A 21,281-nucleotide genomic window follows, 5' to 3' on the forward strand; every position below is an offset into this window, starting at 1 on the left:
CACACAACATATATTTAAAAGAAAATTGTTGCCTTAATAACAAAACGTGTGTTTTCTTCAGTCCACTTTTTGCATTTATTACAGCTTCCATTCTTTTTTAGGAATCTTATAAACAAACCCACAGGGATTTTATTCCACACCTTACAAAGTTCTTAGACGTTGGCTGTGTGTCAGTCAAACCCTTTGGTCCATCAAATCTTACTCCACATCTGTCCAGTTTTATTAGTTTAGAAAAATTTTTCTTCTTTTTTTGTCTATTTCCTTTCCTTAGTAACAGCTTTTTGACAGCTACACATCCTTTCAGATGTTGAGGTGTCTTCTCACAGTGAAAGGATGGACAAGACCACCTGTGTGGATTTTTCAAATCATGGTTGTTAGGAGTTCTCTGTCTAACAATTTTTAAATAATTTTCTAATTGTTATCACTTGTCTTGCTTTGATGTTCCCCTATCAATTGTGTTATGTTGTATCTAGTCTCCTCATAAATGTAATTTCCTGAAGAATAAAACCTTGTATGTCCAAAATGGTAATTTTAGGGGAGAAGGAACTTCTTACTTTTAATGTAAGTCAATGGAACCAGACTTTTTCCAAGTCATTCTGGGTCATTTCTTTTGGTCCATTCCTCATCAAATTTACACTCATCATAAAGGACAACATGCATTTTCAAATTATGTCAAAATCTAAAAAAACAAAAAAACAAAAATGGACATACAAGGTTTTCTTCTGACAGCAGAGATATTCATTTCAGCAGAGTAATTGTGCATTAAAACGTGCTAGAGTGTGTAGCGGTCATGTACTTATTTTCTCTTAGTAAAACAACAAAGCATATCATTTGGCCCATACTTTTGCATATAACTGTATTTTCTGTTGTTTTCCTATGTTTGTTTTTTCCATTTCTTTGTGAAACACACTGACCTGCTTTTTAAATAAAAAGGTTGCTAGAGATTTCAGGGGGTTTATTCTAGAGCTTCACAGTTATGAGGATTGAATGAGAGATTTTGCTTGGTTTCTCATGCAAAAGTCACACATTGGTAAAAAATTTTAAAAAACATGGAAATCGTAACCAACCATATTTTATTGATATCATTTAGTGTTTTATCTTTAGGCCGTATAATCATAAGTCCCATTTGGTTTCATCATCTAAAATGCCCTTTCATTCAAGATGCTGTGCAGAATATTTGCAAGGTCTGTGTGTGTGTGTGCGCATGCGTGCGTGCGTGTGGTGAGGACAAGATAGGATTCAGGTGGTAAAGTCTGCGCTGACCATTTGGGAAAAAGAGGGAGATGTGCAATGAAATAAGAGCTTGCGTGATATGAGTCAGGGTTTTATAATGGCCTCCTCTAGAGAGAGCTCCTGTTCATTAAGGCCTGGACTATTGTGAGCAGTAATTACTGCAGTTCATTTGAGCCATAAAGACCTTTTCACTCAGGAGAACTAGGTCATCTTCCTCTACACATCAAGAAGTCCACAGCTTCACTCCAAGCCTCTTTATCTGAATGGTGGTGCTTAAAGCTTATAGGTAATGAGTTCACAGTGGCCTGTGTCTCTATGCATGGCTTTGAAGTAAATGTCTACAAAGATCTATTAGATTTGATATTTGTTGTGGTCTTTTTCTTTCTGGGATTCGTTAACCTATAGACCTCTAGAGCTAGTGTCATTCTGCTATACATTCATTATACATAATTATTTATTTGTTGTTATCAGTATGCTGTGCCTTTTGGACCTCATAGCTTAAAAAATGACTTAAGATGTTTAATTCCTTTGCATATTCATTATAGTTATAAGACTATAGACTACCTATATCGTAAACACATTTTATTGTTAAATAGCAAGCTAACATCTTGTGATGCAGCCACAAGTTGTGTCCACCTTCTGAAGCAAACACAACATTCATAATTTATGTGTATAAAGTACTATAGAAACTATAAAGTCATTCTAGGAGAAATATTGTGTCCCCTTTTCAACAGTAAACCGGGTTCTTGTGGGTTAAAATATGCAACCAAGTGTTGGAAAGGTTCTGATGTCTTCAATTGCTTGTTTAATGACTATGGATGATTCATAACTTATATGATTCATAATAGTAGGATGGCTTCCATTAGTATTAAACAGTCAAGTTGAATTCACACAATGATTTGCAGACAAAACTATAATGAAAACAACCAATTCCTACAAATACACACATAGAAAGGGTGACATATGCAGCATGTCATTTATACAATTTAATTGGCAATATGTAAGGCAAGTCAGCAAGGCTGCAGCCATTTAGTGAGAGAGTCAGATATAGCTGGGTATCATCTGTTTAACTATGGAAACCAGTGTTGTAATTCTGTAGAATGCAGCCCAAAGACAGCATATAGAAATCAAACAGAAGAGGTCTGAGAACTGATTCCCGGGGGATGCTGCACATCATAGCCAACCTATCAGAAAATAGGTTGCCAATGGTGACAAAGTAACTCCATCTTTCTAAGTAAGCCCTGAACCAATTACTGTTCCAACCTGTCCAGCTTTATTCTGAAATCTAAAGTGTCAGATGCACGTATCTAGTAGAACTAAAACTGATATTTCACCTGAATTAGTGCTGCAGACTGAAGTTCACTGAAGTTTTTTATAAGAGCTGTTTCAGTACTGTGGTGAGGTTGGAAGAAAAAAAATGCTTAGTTAATTGAAAACAACTTTCTCAGTGAACTTTGCTATGAAAGGAAGATTTGATGTAAAACAGCACACTGGTGAAACAAGGGCAATACATCGCAATAGTTTTGTGCCAAAATATTTAGTAAACTTACATCCATCTCTCTCTTTCTCTTCATCCCTCCGTTTTGGCTCCTTCTGCAGGTTACGTGACGATGGGAGCAGTGCCCCCAGCCTGGGCGCAGCAGCAGTTTGCGGCTCAGACGCCACTAGCATTCGGGGTGCAGTCACCGGTGCCCATGGCTCAGGTCCTGCCAGGAGGTCAGCCTCTGATCTGGGGTCAGGCCAACTTGTTCCCAGCTACGCAGCAGCAGTGGGCAGCCATGGCTGGGGCCCACTTCTCGCCCGCTGCCTTCATGCCAGCTCAGACGGTTGGGCCACTGCCGGCCGCCATGTTCCAGACACTGGCGCCCATGCAGGTGGCAGCGGCTGCAGCAGCCTCTTGCGAGACGCCCATAGTGGGCGTGGCTGGGGCAGGTGCAGGGGTGGGGCCAGTACCAGGAAAGTCGGCCTCCACCGCCTCCAGCCCGCAACATGGAGAGCGCTCACTGCCCCGGCAGGCCAAGATGAGCAAGGAGATGTTCAAAGACTTCCAGATGGCCAAGCCGCCGGCCGTGCCGACGTGCAAGAGTGAGCAGCCCAGCCTGGCCTGCACCACAGACGCCTTCACCAGCTACTTCAGCCGCGTGGGCATGGCGCAGGACAATGATGACTGCGACGACTTCGACATCTCCCAGATGAACCTGACGCCCGTCACCTCCACCACGCCCTCCACCAACTCACGTGAGTCAGATGTATTATCAAATAATTATCACAATCTATAATTTTTCAATAACTATGAGGTGGTTTTTAGGTTTTTTGTAAAGCCCTAAACAAATGCTACATGTGCATCTTTCATTTAATTGTCAAGGAAGGAGAAGATGACTCTTCATTTGCATGACATTTAAGAGAGTCATAACTGTATTCAGTGTTGACCTTAGAGAGTAAAAAAGGCTGTGAGGTAGAGGAAACGTCTCAGGGCTAGAGTAGACTTTATCAAGAAAAGGACATATGATCAGCACATTAAATCAGGTGTAAATAAATCAAATTGATTTTGATTTCTTTAGGGTTCAGAATACTCTTTACTTTTTCCCTAAGCAACAGAAAATGCAAATAATAATAATTATCGGTTTTTATCTATATCAAATCATGAAGACAAAGCAAAGCAAAGCCAATAGGACCTTTTTCATTGAAGAAAACTGTGTCACCTTCCTCTACACATCAAGAAGTCCACAGCCTCACTCTAAGCCTCTGTGGATGAATGGCAGCACTAAAAGCTTATAGAGTAATGGTTCTAGTCATGGCCTTTGTCTTTGTGAATGGCCTTGAAGTAAAGATGCACAAATGTTTGATAGCTTTGATATTTGGTGTTTGTTAACCTACACATTTGATGCACATTGCATAATTACTTACATAAAATCCCATAATTCATTGTTACATAATGCATTATATTCACGTGTTCTACACTCTATAAAGAAAAGGTGCTGACTTTTTTTTGTTTCTACAGTTCTTTCTTTCCAGAAAGCAAGAAAATACATACAATATTAACCTTTCATGAAATAAATCAAATAATAAAATATCTGCTCATTTACTTACAAAAATGTTGATTTAAAGTATTTTCTGTATACTGAATGATCAGATTTATCAGTGAGATACAGGGCTGCTGAAGAGCCTACACTACTTCACAAACATTTGAACACATTACACACACTGTGTAAAGGTCATCATTTTGGTTGACATGTAGAACAAATACACACTGTGTCTACATCAATACAGAAGGTATTCCATAGTTCATCTCTGTCATAACAAAACATTTTAAAAAACGGTTACTTCATAGCAAAAAGAATAGATGTCCTTTAATGTAATGTATTTGTATGCTAATGTAAGAAGGTTTTATTCCAAATACTTTATATTGCAGTATATTGGTAACAAGCAAGTAACAAGCAATTTAACTATTTTTATTCAACTCAAACACATAGTATTAAAGAAGCAATGCAAAGTTTAAATTTAGATGAACAAAATCAGTATTTTATTATATCAGTATTTTACCCTTCAAATTAACTTGTGCCCTGCTGCACTGTGTTTACAGTGCAAAGGGCAGATAGTGTTTTAGTTCCAAGGTGCTGTCATTTTACAGAATTCTGTATAATTCAGTGGTTGTGATGTAACCAGTCGTTCAGAGTGGTTTGATATGAAATGGTTCACTTGCTGAAACATACTGGCTCTGATTTCTTTACAGCATTGGTGAAAAACAGGAGTCTGTGTCTACAACACAAATACAGCCATTTTATTATCCAAAATGACCAGTGAAGTCTTATGAGTTTCTACATGTAATGTTGATAATCAAATAATGTTCAATCAGAAAAAAAAGTTGTACCTCTCCACTATGAGTTGATTTAAAAATGTATGTTTTGTCCCAACTTCTTCCTAAAACCATCTTAAAACATTGTCTCTGGTGTCAGGCAGTGTATTCATAACCATTTCATGTAAGGTCTTTCCGTGAAAAAGCTTTTAGTTGTAGATGTCTGATTCTGTCACCACCACTGTGAACAGTTATTTAGAACGGAGTGTTTCCCATCAAACCACTCTGAATGGCTTTCTTTACATCCGAACCATAAAATATTTAGAAATTTTGAAAACTGAAATTCCTCTTCAGGAGATTTTGATCTGACAGTGTCTATTTACAAACTCTACCACACACTCTAAAACGCATTAATACCCTACCACACACCTCAGACAGTGAGATTAGCCACCCCTCCAATCCTTTTTTCCATCAGACAAATCTTATCCCTTTCTGACATCCAGAATTAGCTTGTAATTTCCACTTGCACTTTGATTTTCCCTGAGCTGCACACTCAGTCTTTTCCCCCTCCCAGTGAAAGGCTGAGAGGTGGCCTTTGATGCTGCTGTTGCTCATGGGGTATTGTCTTTAGTCAGCATGAAAATGACAATTAATAATGCGGTGAAGAGGGGCGAGAGACAGGCAGAGAGAGTGAGGAAAGCGAGCGCATGAGCCGTTCCCAGCTGCACACTGCTGCAGAGTAGGGTAATTATCACCAGTCTCTGGAGAGCTATGCATTGTGTGTTCAGCCTGTTTGGATCCTCACAGTCCTGTTGTGCTAATTACTGTTGTGGAGGAGTGCTACACTGTTGCACCAGCACTGCAGACACACACACACACACACATACGCATGCACACACCATGTGAGGTCAGACTAATTTATGAAGTGACAATGAGGGAGCATGAACCACCAGGCCTTTTGGGGTGCAAGGAGTGTGCAGGCTAATACATTGCAGACCCATCATTGCACCGAGACCCTCAGGGATGCCTGAGAATGTGCACTTTGGGAGGTTAAACAACTATGCTGCAGTGATCGGTTTTGTTTGGATGAAAAACAATGTTTCTTTGACTTAATCTGTACTTCGAAATAAATGTTTGTTAAAGCAGTGGTTTGGCTAAAAATCAAGTTCACACAATTTTACCTTTACTCAAAATAGAGTCCATCAGCCGCTGACACCCAAAGTTTGCTTCTTCAGCTGTGCACTGGAGCTATGAGGCTAATTTAGCCAACAAGTATTCAAAGCCTATAGCTGTTTAGCATCGTTCAAAGTGTATAATAGTATCAAGTAGTCCAACAAGTAATTGATGTCCATTGTTATCTGTGAAGGGCTAATGTTGCTACAGGTTTTTCTTCCAAACAAGCGAAAGCCCACCTGACTCTACTTTTTTAATCAACTGACTAAGAGTCCAATAGAGCATAAATGACCTTCTTTCTCCCCATCACTCAGCATGATGCTAGAAAATGCTGGCATCTGTTGGCTGACATAACCGAATTGGCGGTTAGCTCTCTCCTACAAGCATGTTTAGTCATTCATTGATGTTCCATTAAGGATTACCACCTGCTATTGCCAGGTTTTTAGTTGTCTGCCCAGTTAAAAATTCCAAATCCAAGCATTTTCATATATTTGTAGTTGGATAAGATTTAAACTGCTTCTTTTTATCCAGTTAAACCATCTGTATGCAAAGATAAGGTTTGATTAATTCAGATTAATCTCAACATTGGTATAACTGTTTGGGAAAGGTGCACTTCTGGTGACATGTTTATTCAACAAGCACTGAGAAAATTAGGTTGCCTGATCTGAAATTACATCTATCTATCTTGGACTGTACTGTAAGCAAAACTGTGTGTCCACTGAAGTTATTCAACCTTTTAGCTTGGTAGTATTATGAGTGGGGGTGGGAATGGCCATGACTGAATTGGGGAGAAAATTGGGTAAAAATAACACAAAATTGAGGATGAAAAAAAAGGATGAATTCAGGATAGAAGATGACTGCCTGTACTGTTTTTAGCCATGTGACATATGTTTGTCTACTTTGAAGATAATACAATATCACAGAAACCAGTAACCAGTGTGTCTAGGTGTGGTTTATCCATGCAGTTTGCACAAAGCTGTTAGCGATATTAGCCTAGAAGCTAATGTACAAAAGAAGCAAACAGACAACAAACATCAAGTACATTTGGGCAGAGGGAAACATTTACCCTTTATATTTTTGGGCTTATCGCTAGCTTTAACTCCTAATATGAGTGAATTTCTTGAGCAGTGGCTGGTTGCCTGGCTCCCAAAATGTTCCAAACAGTGGATTAATTAACTGATTGCAAATAAGCTTTTCCAGTTGTAAGTGTTTAAAATGTCAGTGCCTTTTCTGAGAAACAGGACTCCAACACCACTTGTATCACATTAACTGCAAATGTGTTTGTAGCTTTTTAGAGTGGATCACAAAAGCTCAGACAGTGTAAATCTGCAAATGTAATTAAAGAGTTGCGATCTGCATCCACTTAAGCCATTACCATCCATCAGCCAGGCTCTGACCCACCATTACCACATCAATGGGAGTCTTTGAACTAACCCCTTTCGATGCATGTCACAAGTTTACAGTTTGTAAAACCTGTCGTACGTTTGCTTAAATTGACTGTATTTTTGTCCTGTGTGTTTTCTGCAGCGCCCACCCCAGCTCCCCGGCAGAGCTCCCCCTCAAAGTCCTCATCCCAGGCCAGTGACCCCCCAACCGATGACTCGTTCGGGGAGGTGGAGGGCAGTCCCAGCCGAAGCGGAGAGGAGGACGCTGTAAGTAGCTCTTAGTTAAGGTCACACATGCATAGTCATAGCTCTTGATGATGTTAATTGCAGCTGGTGACTATATGTTGACTATATGTTAATCCTTAGAAGTGTTTAATATACTAAGAGAAGTAAAGCGTTACTGTAGAGTTTGTAACATAAATTCAATTTACATTCGATTTACATTCTATATTGACGGGTTCAAGTCTACACTTGACATTTTTCCATTTGTTTCAGTGTCAAAAATGAAGAATTCATACTTCCTATGTAATTTCCCCACTTGTTTCAATATAAAAGTGCACCATAATTTTGTCATCACCAGCAATGACTAAATAATAATTTGCATATAACAAAGCAACAGGTTTTCCAAATCATAGTCATTTAACTCCTTAAAAGGTCAGAATCCATTATTTATTGCATTTTGGGATGATATCAGCTTGGAAATTTAAGGGGTTATCAGTTACACTTAATTGTCGTACTGAAGGTCAGCATAACCCAACAAACACATTTATTGTTAATGTACAACACGTTGCCCTTGACCATGCAAAGCTCAAGACCTTCCGAGCTTTACTGATAGCTCCTTTATCAATTTCCTCATAGAGGTTATGAGGGGAAAAAAAACCCTCGCAATAAATGTGTCCTCTGCTTTATTGAGATACGTTGATGAATTGCCATAGAACGGCGCCAAACATGGCAAGGCAATCACTCTCTCCTGATTGGCTCATTCCTTTTATGCATTCCCTTCCATGGATGACCAACATTTGGGGCCAATAATGTGCTAAATTAGCCCTTGGAGGTGTCAGAAAGAGCATTAAGACATTATAAATCACATTTTGATACCTTTCATATATCACACATCACTCTTCCTTAAGAGTTATCTCCTTATATGAGTGTGCATTATGAGGCCTGATGAATTAGGAAATAAAAAAATGGCTATATTCTCTCCTTTAAGATTAGTATGTATATTTCATCATGCAGAGTGAAAAAGAGAAAGGGTGGAGCCTCAAAGCAATCACCTCTGACCTTTAATTCAGGACAAAGTCTTTTAGTATTAGTTCCAAACTGTGCTGATGGTATTAAAACACACTCTACTCTTGGTGTCTGAGTCTGTGAGTCATAAGAGAACCCCCCACTTGCTTTCTCTTTATCTTTTCTTTCATCTTTCATACAAACAAAAAAAGTTCAATTATTCTGTTCAAATTATTCTGTAAGTAAAAGTGTGCCCACCCCTCACTCACTGAAATGTAATTAGACGCCACACACACATCATACAAAAAATACACCCACGCGCACTCAGTCGAGGTGTTAAGAGCAAAACACCAGGAGGGCATCAATTCAGCAAGCTCAAAAGTGCTTACATAATGCAGTCCAGAACCTTTTATAGTAGAACATAATGTGCTGAATGAAAAAAGAAAGGGATTTTGCATGAATGCTGACAGACAGAGAGGGTGGAAGGGTTCGATGAATAGACATGGTAGTGTGGGTGGATGGATGGATAGATGAATGGGTGGATGATATACTGCTTGTTGATTTCTAACTGGTATGATGCCCTCTGCTTGAAGCTTTTTCCTGTCCTGTTTTTCCCCTTTGCTTAATTTCTCTCCCTTTCTGTCTTTCACCTCCACTCCTTCTCCATCATTCTGTTGCATTCCAATCTCTTGCACCACCTGTTTCTGCATATCTCCATTATTCAATCTCTGTCGTTCTTCTCTGTTCTTCCTTGGTACACTGCCAAACACCCTGTCTGTCATATCTTCTGGCCTCTTTTTTTTTGCCTTCTATTTTTATCATCCCTCTTTCACTCTTTTCACTCCTTTTCTCGCTTTCTGTCCATTCTGCCTTCTGTCTTATTTTCAATCATTTCTCTATTATCTCTATCACCCCCTATCATCTCTCTCTACTCTCTCTACTTTTTCTCCCTGCAGGCTGGAGATGCTCAGTCTCCATGTGTGAGTGAGCCTCAAGCAGAGTGTGGTGGCTCTGAGCCGGACAGTCCTCAGGTCGGTAGCTAGATAGCAGCAGGTCAGGGGTAGGTATCTGTCCTCTTTTCCCTCCTCCTCCTCTTCTGCGTGTTGGTGGCCTGCTTCAACCGTGATGTCCGTCAGCACGCCTTCACCTGTCCACCTCCGTCCACCATCGCATACACACCTGCAACATCCTGGCCGTGTGTTCTGGTGCTCTCTCGCTCCGTTTTATTCTATTTTGTTCTATTTAATCTTCTTTTTGCTGTCTCTATCTCCACTTGTTTTCCCTTTCTGTTCCTGTCTTGACTTTTCTCCCTCTTAATCTCTCTCCTTCTCTTTTTCTGCTTGTAACCCTTTCCCTTTCCCTCTCTATATTTTCTCTTCCTGTCTCCCTTGCCTTTCTTTCTCCTTTATTATTCTTCTTCCTGGTCTTTTTTCCTTTTTCCCTCTCCTCACCTCACCCTTGCCTTTCTTTCTCCTTCTTTTCTTTCTCTCTCCGTTTTTCTTTCTCTATCTCCCTTTCTTTCCTTCTCTCTCTCTCTCTCTCATTCCTCCACCCTTGTCTGCTGCTACATATGATGGTATGTGCCTTGTGGAAATTTCATTTATATTTCTTGTGAAGATTTTGCTTTGTCTCTTGTGTGTGTGAGTGTGTATGTGGGTGCCTGGGCGCGATTGATTGTTACCTTTATTCCCCTAAAGCTATCTGAGGTGTGTGAGTATCAGAGCTGTTGAGTGGCATTGTTTTGGAACAGCATTGTGGCATGGCATATCCATGAACATCACAAACATAAACATGAGCATCTGTCTTGTGCTGTGCCTTTGAGTATTTCAGATGATTTTGTGAATATGTGCATTGCACCCGTCACTGCACAGGAACTCAATATAAAGACTCGATATAAAATTTAGAGATTCATGTTAAGTTTGGCTCTGTGTATTAACACCATGGAAAGAAAGTGAAGTTATAGATTATTACGGTGAATTTAATTTGATATGACTGTGTAGTAACAGACAGACTTAAAGGTTTACTCAAGTGCCAAACGACACAACATTATCAACTCAATTCGAACACCCGCTGTACAGTATCCCCCAATTTAGTCATACACAATTCCACCCACTAGTCAGGACCCCCAAACACAATTTCACTAACACTGAGGGCGATGGCTAACGCAGGCTTCCTCCAAGACCTGTAAAGCCAACCACCGCTTTTTTTTAAACTGCTAGTAATGCAACGTCATTGGCCAGCGAACGCACTCAAAGGAAAGTGCCAACCACCAGTTCTGCTACGTCAGCTAAGAGACGCCTGCACTGACTAGCATCATGCTGAGTGATGAAGGGAGAAGAGGGGCAGTCTTACCCACCCAGAGAGAGTGAGGCCAATTGTGCTCTCCTGGACTGCCGGCCATGGATGGCTGTAGCATCACCAGGGATTGAACTTGCAATCTCCTGATTATAGGGCCAACACATAGACCGTTGTGCCACTCGGGAGCCCTGCTGTACAGTATTGTGGAAGCATTATACTGTTTCGTAACTCAGTCCTAGGGACGAGTACTGTGCAATTTCATATTCTTTACTGAAGTGTGCCTCCATGAACTACTGCACTGTACAGCCTGAAGCTCAAATGTGTTCCTTGTCTACCCGAGAGAAGGCCACTCCCTGGCTTTGCTGTATTAAACTATAATAAAGTGAATCAGAAGCAGTGCTGTGTGGCCGTGTCTGCATGCAGACTGATCTGCTGGCCTCATTAGGGCAGTCTGAGGCTTAATAAAGCTGGACAACCAATGAGACATGCACCGAGACAGCCCCTCAGGGAAGAGCAGGGTTTATGCATATATAAAATGTATTTTAAAAAATGCTATAGGGGCAGAAAAGGGGACTCAATGGAGCTGTCTCCTCTTTGGTCTTGCTGTGCTTAGTGACAGGCTTTTTGGCCTGCTGCAGAATCAGTTCTGCTAATAAATCACAGGGCACGTTTAGAGTGGATGCAGAAACAGTCAGGAATTAAAAATAAATAAGCAAGTCCAGCACCGTTTACAAAAAAGTTGGGATGATGTGCTGTTGTTCAATGTCTTTTTTTTTAATGCTCATTTTGAATTTGATGCCAGCAACATGTTCCAAAAAGTTTTGACAGTGCAACAAAAAACTGGTAAAGTTTTGGTGTGATGCCAAAGAAACACCTGGTGGAACATCTCACAGTTAATTAAGGAAATTGGCAACTGGTTGAGTATAAGAAGAGCATGACTTTCTTTCATAAGATAAGGAGGGGTTCGCCTCTCTGTGACTGCATGGACAAATAGTGCAACAATTCAAAAATAATGTTTTGCAATGTAAAATCAATTTACATTTAATTATCTATGGTGCATAATATAAAAAACCTCAGCAGGTCCAGAGAAATCTCTGCATGCAAGGTACAAGGCTGAAAACCATTCATGGCTGGCTGTGATCTTCAGGCCCTCAGACAGCACTGCATTAAAACCAGACATGATTCTGTAGAGGACATCAGAGCATGAGTTCAAGAACACTTCCAAAAACCTGAACATTTGGAATTCTTTTTGGAAATCATAGACATTGTGTCCATGGGCTAAAGAAGAAAGGGACCACCCAGCTTGTTATGAACGCACAGTTAAAAACCAGCATCCCTGATGGTATGAGGGGGCATTAGTGCACTTAGCATGGGTGACTTCTACATCTGTGAAGGTACCATTACTGCTGAATGATATATGCAGGTTTTGGAGCAATATATGCTGCCATACAGGCGATATCGTTTTCAGAGGAGACCCCAAACTGTTGAGCAGCTAACCTATATTAAGCAAGAATGGAAAAACATTTCACTTTAAAAACTACAATAGATCTTATCAGTTCCCAAACACTTAGTTTTTTTAAAAGAAGAGGTGATGCAACACAGTGGTAAACATGCCCCTGTCCCAATGTTTTTTTTAAAGTGTTGCTGGCAACAAATTCAAAATGGACATATATTTTTCAAAAAACAACAAAATCTCTTTCAACATTTGATATGAGGTCTTTATACTATTTTCAATTAAATATAAAATTTTCATAATTTGCACATCATTCTGTTTTTATTCACACTTTGCACAAGCATCACAACAGAAACAAGGTTGTATTATCAAGGCATTGATCTCTTTCACAAAGTCAAATGAACCCAGCATACTTCTGAGGGAATGTCATCAAATGTATTTTCTTTAATATTCTATTAAAGTGAAATATGTCATAGTTAAAACTAATGTTGCTTACAAGATGGGCCTTTCTGTTAACAGACAATCTATAGGGGTTGTCACACCTGATCAGATACCACTGTGTTCTCAAAAATCAAGGTGCCCAGCATCAAGATAGTGTATGTAATTATTTCCAGGGTAGCGCTGGTGTCAGCTGTTCCTTCAGTTTTGCAGTTGCAAAGAAAAACAGCTTCCTATTTAATGTTATTGCAAACCAACAAAGAAAACATGATCATTTGATTAAAACAGTGCGAAAAGCTAAAGGTCTCCAAACCTTAGACAGACAGTGCGTGTCTGAAGCAACAAAACAGTGTATCTCATGTTTCTACCAGACTGGAGGACACTGTCCCTGCAGGACATCTGTAGCAGTACAGATGATGACTGTATTCCTCCTAATCTCTGTGTGTTGTGCATGAGGCAGTATGGCAGAACACTGCCAGATGACTGAGGCGGATGTACTGGCTTAGAGCCAACGTGTCATCAGCAGGTGTAGAGGATAAAGTGGAATGTCTGAGGCTGAAGCTGGTACAGCTTTTTGAGCTGTCTCATTCATGTCTCTGTTCAAGGCTGGCACTCCCTATAGCAGAGGTTTCTCTGTTCTGCGTGAAGGCCTGTACGTTCCGTTCATACTTTTTCTGTCTCCGACAAGAATTGCCGGCTCTCCTCCCCTTTCTTTTCTCCTCTTGTCCCTGTCTTTCTTTCTTTTTATCAGTTCCTTCCCTCTATTACTCTGAGTTGTCAGTACTTGCCTGGATCTGTCAGGCTTAGACTGAGCACCCTCCTTTCCTCTGTCTTCTCACTCTTCCATTTCTCTCTCTGTCTCTCTTGGTGAAAGTACTAGTGTATACACGAGTCATAATTATAGCCTGCTGGAAGATTCAGCGGTGTCAAACTGATTTGTGGCCATAGGCTTGGCCAGGCTATAGGCAAGACTCAAAGCTTCAACTGCCTGCCAGCTCTTCTGCTGTTTCTGAGCTTTCTCTCTGTCTTTGTACCTGTCCGCTGAGATTTTTTCATACAGCTTCCTCCTGGGCCTTCTGCTTCTGTCCTGCTCTCGATTCTATAATGACTTCATTGGTGTGAACTAGGAAGAAGGGCAATAGCCTATCCCAATGAGATCTAGAACAGCTTTACCGCCTGGAGCGGTTACACTTGTAGGATATTTTTTCCCTGAGCCATGGCTTTGCTCCTGGCTGAGGCAGGAGGAGATACCTCATCATCTCCAGTGTAGTACTGACAGTGTGACAGAAAGAGCTTTACTGACATCTGCTGTCGGTCTGGAGAAACTGTGTGTGCCTGGATAATATTTAACACTTGGACGCCAATTTTAGGTGCTGTTATCTTATTCCCACACTTACAGCCCATTTTATCAGATTCACCTATAGGAGCACTTTATGTCAAAAACTGGAAAACAACAAAAATGAAGATACAAGGTGTTGTTCCGACAGCAGCAATATATGCAAAGTACTCCTACACTGAAAATGGCTCATGATTCAAATGTGTCAAATGGTTGCACAGGAATACAATTTCAACAAAACTGCTGTATTTTAGTTAACCACTTTTGGTAATATTTATGTTGATGCATCACTTAATGTGCTACCCCATTTAAATAATGTCAATTTATTGGAATGGTTTAGCAAATAATTACATGTACAGAGTTTTCCGCTTACCCCAGATGTAGATGATCAGCCAAATTGTGCTTCATTGGTGTGTATAGTGATAAAATGGCTAGTGAGTGTAGGTACAAGGCAGGTGCACCTAATAAGTTGGCAATTCTGTGTGTAATCAAGACATTCTAGAAACTAGATGATCTCTTGTTCACATTAATAGACTATAGGATGTCAACACTACACTCAAAGGATCTCTTAAATGTGTCTTTTTGTTAAAGTTGCTGAAAGTTAAAGTGATCCAGTTTTATGTCTTTGTCCAGGGGAAGGATCCTCTCTATGCCCAGATCAACAAAGGGAAGAAGTGAAGGATTATGGGAATTCTGCACACAACTGAACAGTGCTGGGGGATCAGAAGACCAAACACAAGGGTTGAGCGCCCTGGTGTGTGTGCATGTGTGTGTGTGTATGAGAACAAAAGTGAGAGAGAGAGGAAAAAAAAGTTTGAAAGTTGATGATAGTGTGTATGTGTGCGTGTGTGTGTGTGTGTGTGTGGATGGTCTTTGGAGCTCAGCTGTGAAGGTCACCCCAGACTCCATGGTCCTTCTCTCCAAGCAGCCATCTTCTCCAGCTGCGGCCCAACCTGGAGAGGCTTAACCCAGCCTTCAGTAAGCCCCGCCCCCTTCTGGACTGCACTCTCTCTGTCTCTCTGGAGGAACCACCGACCAGATGCTTTTATCTCCTTTTCTCCTTCCATTTCTCTCCTCCTCAGGAGGAACTGACTCTTCTCTGTCTCAGCTACACTGTGTTTCCTGCACTCATGGACTGGCAGTGGGATAAAAAGACACAGTTGATGTAATGATGATGATTCAACTCTTCACCCCTCACAGCCTTACTAGCCCTGTTCTGCAGCCTTTCTCTTTTTTCTCGCTCTGTGCATCTCTCTTCTGCTCTCTTTCCATCTGACCTTCTTACTCACTTTCTATTTCATACCGTCTCTCTAGTGAGACTGTGTAGTATGAGTGGAATCTCGGAGAGGTGCCTCATTCCATTGTACGTACACACACGCGCACACAGACCCAAGTGAGAGTTCAAGAAATCACTGCTTCATGATCCAGCAGAATCCCAGGCTCCGCACTGTCATCCCCTTTGTGTAGTCCAAGCCAGAGAAATCGATTACAAAGTAATCCATTCGGATTCATCCATGGGATTATGTGATTCATCCATTTGGGTTTGTTTGGTTTTCTTCCCCCATCTATTTGAGATTCTGCTGCTAGAGAGCTATGCAGAAATAAAGAGACTTTGTCTCTCTGTGGACCCTTCAGAAAGAGACCAGACTCAAGGAGTGACTTTGCCAAAATCTCTCTTTTGTTGGAAAGACTTCCGAGCAGCTCATTCAGACAGAGAGGACTTTGCAAAGGCATGGACGTTGCAAAAAAAAAAAAAAAAAGAAAAAAAAAAAAAAGAAGCTGAATCTGTGACTGAACTGTTCCTTCTCTATAGCTTTTGTACAATACTAATGAGAAAAAAATCAAAACCATGACATTGAAAATGGGATTTTTATTTTATAAGTCAGTGGAGCCCTTGAGGTCGACCTGAGACGTGTTTTAGGGGTAAACATGGCTTTAAGGCATCAGATCATTGGTTCGCCAAACTCATTTTGTAAATAATAATAATGATAACAATAATGATAACGACGATAATAGTGTTCATTCTGTCCGCCGGACATCTGTGCCATAAAATAGGCAGGCTTCAGTGATGCAAGCTTGAAATGGAACCCAAGCAATATGAACATATGTCCAAAATCCCCCACGCACCCCCTCAGATTCTTTTATGTTGCTGTCCAAATCAAAATCTGTTAATGTTTTGTTTTCTCAGCAATGTGGCTGTCATTCATTAGGGAGACTGAGGAAGTGCCTCCAAACCACCGTGGCACAATGCTCACTGTTCGATGGTCAGTTGGACCACTCTTTCTAATAGATAGTACATTACAATACTTTCGGGAAATGGGGTGACAGTGACTATGCATCCTAAACCTTACAACTCACTAAGGTAAGGTAGCTATAGAATGGAGAAATCACAGTGCACTTGATGTATAAATACATTTCTAAAGTGCCCTTGGGTCTTTCAAAGTCAGTGCATATCTCAGATATATTTCAAATAAAACCTACATTTTTGTGAAACTTGTTATAAAACCTAGTTGCGTTAAGTAAAAATTTAATGATGTGGTATTTTAGCACTGTCCAGTTTTACTCCCAGTCTCTCCAGTTTTGTACTGTAGAAGCTGCTAATTTTGACCTGTGCATCACTGTTCATACTGCAGCAGCCACAAAATATGCATGCCCCATATATTTACATATGTGCTCCCATGCTCACTAACATAAACACAACAAGATGTTTACACACACTTTCAAATACATGACGGCACCTTAGAACTCTGATCATCTTTGGTTAATCTTGGTTACCTAATTCAGAACTATTCTGCCCCTGAGCCATCAACGCTGATCCATGCACAAATTTATTGTAAATCCACTCCAAACAAACCTCCACATCAATTTGTAAATGGGTCGCCTGTTATCCTGTTATTTAAAATCAAACCAGAGTCTCGCTACAATGCCACTGTTTCAGTGACATCTGCCATCATTCCATTCCCGGCGATGACTTAATACTTCCTATTTTATGGCCAGAGTCCCATTTTAATTTGAGAGCCATTTTGGCCCTTTAAAGAAAGATCATACACTAAATTCAAAATGTGAAAAGACGACTGTGAAGCCGGAAAAGGAGGGGAATCATAAGTTTGAGGATGTTTCTAGACCTATTTTAACTTTACCTCAACTAACGGTTTGTTAATGTAAAAGGACACATTATTTTTATCTCAATGAAGATGACGTTCTACAGTGGATTTTTAGAGGATTTTTTTTGTTTGTTTTATTTTTCTCTTGATTTTGCGTATCCCACCATGTAATACTGTTACCAATAAACACATTGCAAAATAGACTCTGTTTTACTTCGTATCATTCCTGTATTTTAATATGCAAAGCAAACACAGGTTTGTGCACCATGTTCTTTAACCCATTTATAATGGCATCAACAGTAATAAGTATGCAATATCAGCTTAGGGACTGTAATAATAAGGTCAGTGTTTCCAGACTTGTGGTCCATCTGCACCGTAATTTCTTATTTTCCCTGCACCTGAGGCACATCATTGGCTATTGATTGGGCCCTTCTGGAGATGAATCAAGTATGCTGGAGTAGGAAAACATACAGTGAGGTCCAAAAGTCGGGAGACCACCAGTGAAAATGACTCTATTTTGTATTCTTTTCTGATTTTGATAACACTTTATTTGGAGTGGTCCTTTATAAATGATTGATAAATTCTTAACAGATTATCAGTAACACATCAACAGCATATCAGTGAAGTAGCAGTAGTGAAGCATCTTAATATACTGAAGTAAATATCTTGTAGATGTTATGTTGATACATTACCCACATTAAGTAGATGTGTTGTTAAAATGTTACTCCAGTTACTGAAAACCTAACCTTACCAACCTTTCCCAAAACCTAACCCTAGCCCTAATCATAGCCTTAACCTGAACCCAAAACCTAATCGGAACACTCATATGTTTTCGACATTTTACTGAGAGTCTGCTGAGTGATTCATCTAAGACCGCTCAAAATAGTGTCCCCATAATTTTATACAAAATGTTTCTTAACCCCTTCGGACCCAGCGTTCATTGCAATGGACATGACATATTTCTGTCTCTAAACCAATAAATACCTTTTATTTGAATGATGTCAGTAATGCTGGTTACTGATTGGATGCTGATTATCCAATCACAACCATGTCATGACTTTGAGCATGCTCTGAGAGAGTCACAGACATCGGCCAAGACAAGCATGGCGGAGCAACTGCAGAGAGGGAGAAGTCAGTACCCATTTTCACTCAAAAATATACATTTATGCTCATGCTAACCAAACAAATTTGCTGTCAGCATATGTGTAACTGTTGCAAATGATAATATTTGAAGTTATTTTGAACAAATATATTATCATTAATTTACAGGATTTTTTTAAAGTCCGATGTCCATTGCAATGGACATCAGGAGTTGGGCGAGCTAAGCTAACACTCATATGTTTAGTGTCAGTATATACAGAAACAAAATACTTGTAAGCTTTCCATAAGCAAAGTGTGGTGTCACAGTATATTTATTCATGATTCTAAATTTGTAAATATATATTTTTTGTACAAAATGTTCTTATAGTGTATAGAGTCGAAGACTTGAATGTCTTGTAAATGGAGAGTTATCCGAACTTGACTCCTTGAATTCAGGAGATGAAGATGACACTTCCTTTGAGAATCCTCCAATTCATGAGGATCATCCCATGAGACCCTTTGAATACTTCAAACGGTATATACCAGATGAGATCTTCAATTTGATGGCAGACAACACAAATGTTTATGCCTTGCAAAGTGTTCAAACCAACTAGTTCAGGAGAAATCAGAACCCTAATTGGTCTCCACCCCGCTATGGGAGTGATGAAAATGCCAAGAGTCTCCATGTACTGGGAAGCTGGGATGGACATTGGTATTTTTCAAAACATCATGCCCCGTGACAGATTCTTCCAGCTTCGGTCACATTTGCATTTGGTCAATAATTTGGAGAAGCCAGCTGAGAACAATAATGTGTTTTTCAAGGTATGTCCTCTCTATGATGCCATACGCAGTAGATACTTGGAGCTTCCACTAGAGGAGAACCTTTGCATTGATGAACAAATGGTGCCATTTCGCAGAACTCTGTCTGTCAAGCAATTCATCAAAGGCAAGCCACACCCATGGGGGGGTGAAAATATACTTCCTGTGTGGGAAAAGTGGCATGGCCTATGACTTCCTGCTGCACCAAGGTACTACAATGGAGCTATCACAACAGCACATGAAGGACTTGGAGCGGGAGTGGTGTACCATCTTAGCCAGCGAATCACTGGCCAACCACAAGTTGTATTTTGACAACTATTTCACAACGTACAATCTTCTGGAGCTGCTAGCTGACAGGAAAATTCATGCCGCTGGGACAGCAAGGATCTCTCGCTTTGCCAGGCCTCCTCTACATTCTGACAAAGAGATGACTAAAAAGCCTCGAGGAAGCTGTGATGAAGTTGTAAGCCGTGATGGCAAGGTTGCACTGGTCAAATGGTATGAAAACAGACCAGTTCTCATTGGCCTCTAACTTCGTTGGTGTTGGCACAATGAATGAAGTGCAACGGTGGGACAAAAAGAAGGCCCAATTTGTGATGGTGTCCCGTCCAGAGGTGGTTAAGTTGTACAATGATGCAATGGGCGGTGTTGACCTGCTTGATCAGCTTGTCAGTCTGTACCGTACAGAAATTCGGTCAAAAAAGTGGACCCTGAGAATGATAACACATGCCTTTGACACGGCTGTGGTCAACTGTTGGTTGGAGTACAGGCTGGACACCAAGAGGGCCAATATCCAGACCAAAGACATCCAGGATCTCCTCCATTTCAAGATGAATGTGGCCCAGTGTCTGGTGAGAGTCCATAAAACAGTGGCAGCAAAACGTGGAAGACCCAGTATGTCTCCAGAACCACAGCATGTCCCTTCAGAGACCAGTTTGCAGACCATTTCAGGATGTAAGGCCTCTACCTGAAGTGCAGTATGACATGGTTGACCACATACCAAATTATGATGTAAAGAAAGAGGCTACCAGATGCAAGATGCCAAAATGTACAGGTTTTTGTGTACTTTTGTGACAAGTGCAACATCCACTTGTGCTTTGTGCCCCAACAAATCTGCTTCAAGGCTGCTCATCTAAAATGAGAATACATGGAAACATCCACAAGCTGATGTCTTCTCAAGTTCAGGTTCCAGTTCCATTCCAAGTTAACGTGTTATAAGTTCATTGTCCTACAATAAAAAGTATGGGTATGTGTTGTAGTTCCATAATAGTTTACTGAAGGCAAAACTGATTTCAGGTAATCTACAATCATACATCTTGTGTTCATGTGCATGTTCAGATTGCATTATTTCACTCTCTTCTTGCAGGCTCTGGGTTTTCCTGATGATGACATCACTGCTGTTCCCTACCCATGCTGTGACATACTAATCAAGTTCATGCGCATGTTCAGAACTGTACACAGACTCAAACATATGCAAACATCCAGTTCCAGATGTTTAGGTCGTACCTGATTGATTACTATGTGGAAAAACTCAACCTTATTTTTCTTAAGGTTTTATGACATTTTACGCCCATTGTGTTGTGGCGTCCATTGAAATGGACATGAAAAAAAACTATTAAAAACATGAGTTAGCAAAAATGTAATTTTTTCAGTTTGTTTTTATGTTGGAAAGGAGTCACAATCAGTTTAAAAAAAAATTTTTGGCCCAGCAGAAAAAATGCGGGTCTGAAGGGGATATTTCACCACATAATACATTTTGCACATAACAATTTCAGTGAGAGGTTGAATCTTATATTAATGAATTTCAGAGTTTCTTAATATTTCTTAGTATCTCTTCTTCTTCTTCTTTCGGCTGCTCCCTTATCCTCAACCCAAAACCTAATCGGAACTGTTCTACTGCTCTACTGTACTCTACTCTACTGTAGACTACTGTACTGTA

General features: G+C 40.3%; 1 protein-coding gene across 11 annotated transcripts in view; it reads left to right on the forward strand.

Annotated features, from left to right (window-relative positions):
• The window catches only part of dab1a (DAB adaptor protein 1a), a 492,903-nt gene extending 476,786 nt beyond the window's left edge, over positions 1-16,117 (forward strand). For 4 of the 11 annotated variants that reach the window (XM_017688942.2, XM_017688935.2, XM_017688950.2 and 1 more), the window contains 4 exons: positions 2,833-3,471; positions 7,730-7,854; positions 9,771-9,845; positions 14,973-15,017. In XM_017688942.2, the coding sequence (XP_017544431.1) occupies positions 2,833-3,471; positions 7,730-7,854; positions 9,771-9,845; positions 14,973-15,017 (884 nt within the window). Of the gene's footprint in view, positions 1-2,832; positions 3,472-7,729; positions 7,855-9,770; positions 9,875-14,972 lie in introns of all 11 variants that reach the window. The other 7 variants (XM_017688926.2, XM_017688985.2, XM_017688969.2 and 4 more) reach the window with 3 other exon arrangements.
• Positions 16,118-21,281: the final 5,164 nt, after the last annotated feature.

The sequence above is a fragment of the Pygocentrus nattereri genome, chromosome 4 (genome assembly GCF_015220715.1).
Source record: "Pygocentrus nattereri isolate fPygNat1 chromosome 4, fPygNat1.pri, whole genome shotgun sequence".
Lineage (NCBI taxonomy): Eukaryota > Metazoa > Chordata > Actinopteri > Characiformes > Serrasalmidae > Pygocentrus > Pygocentrus nattereri.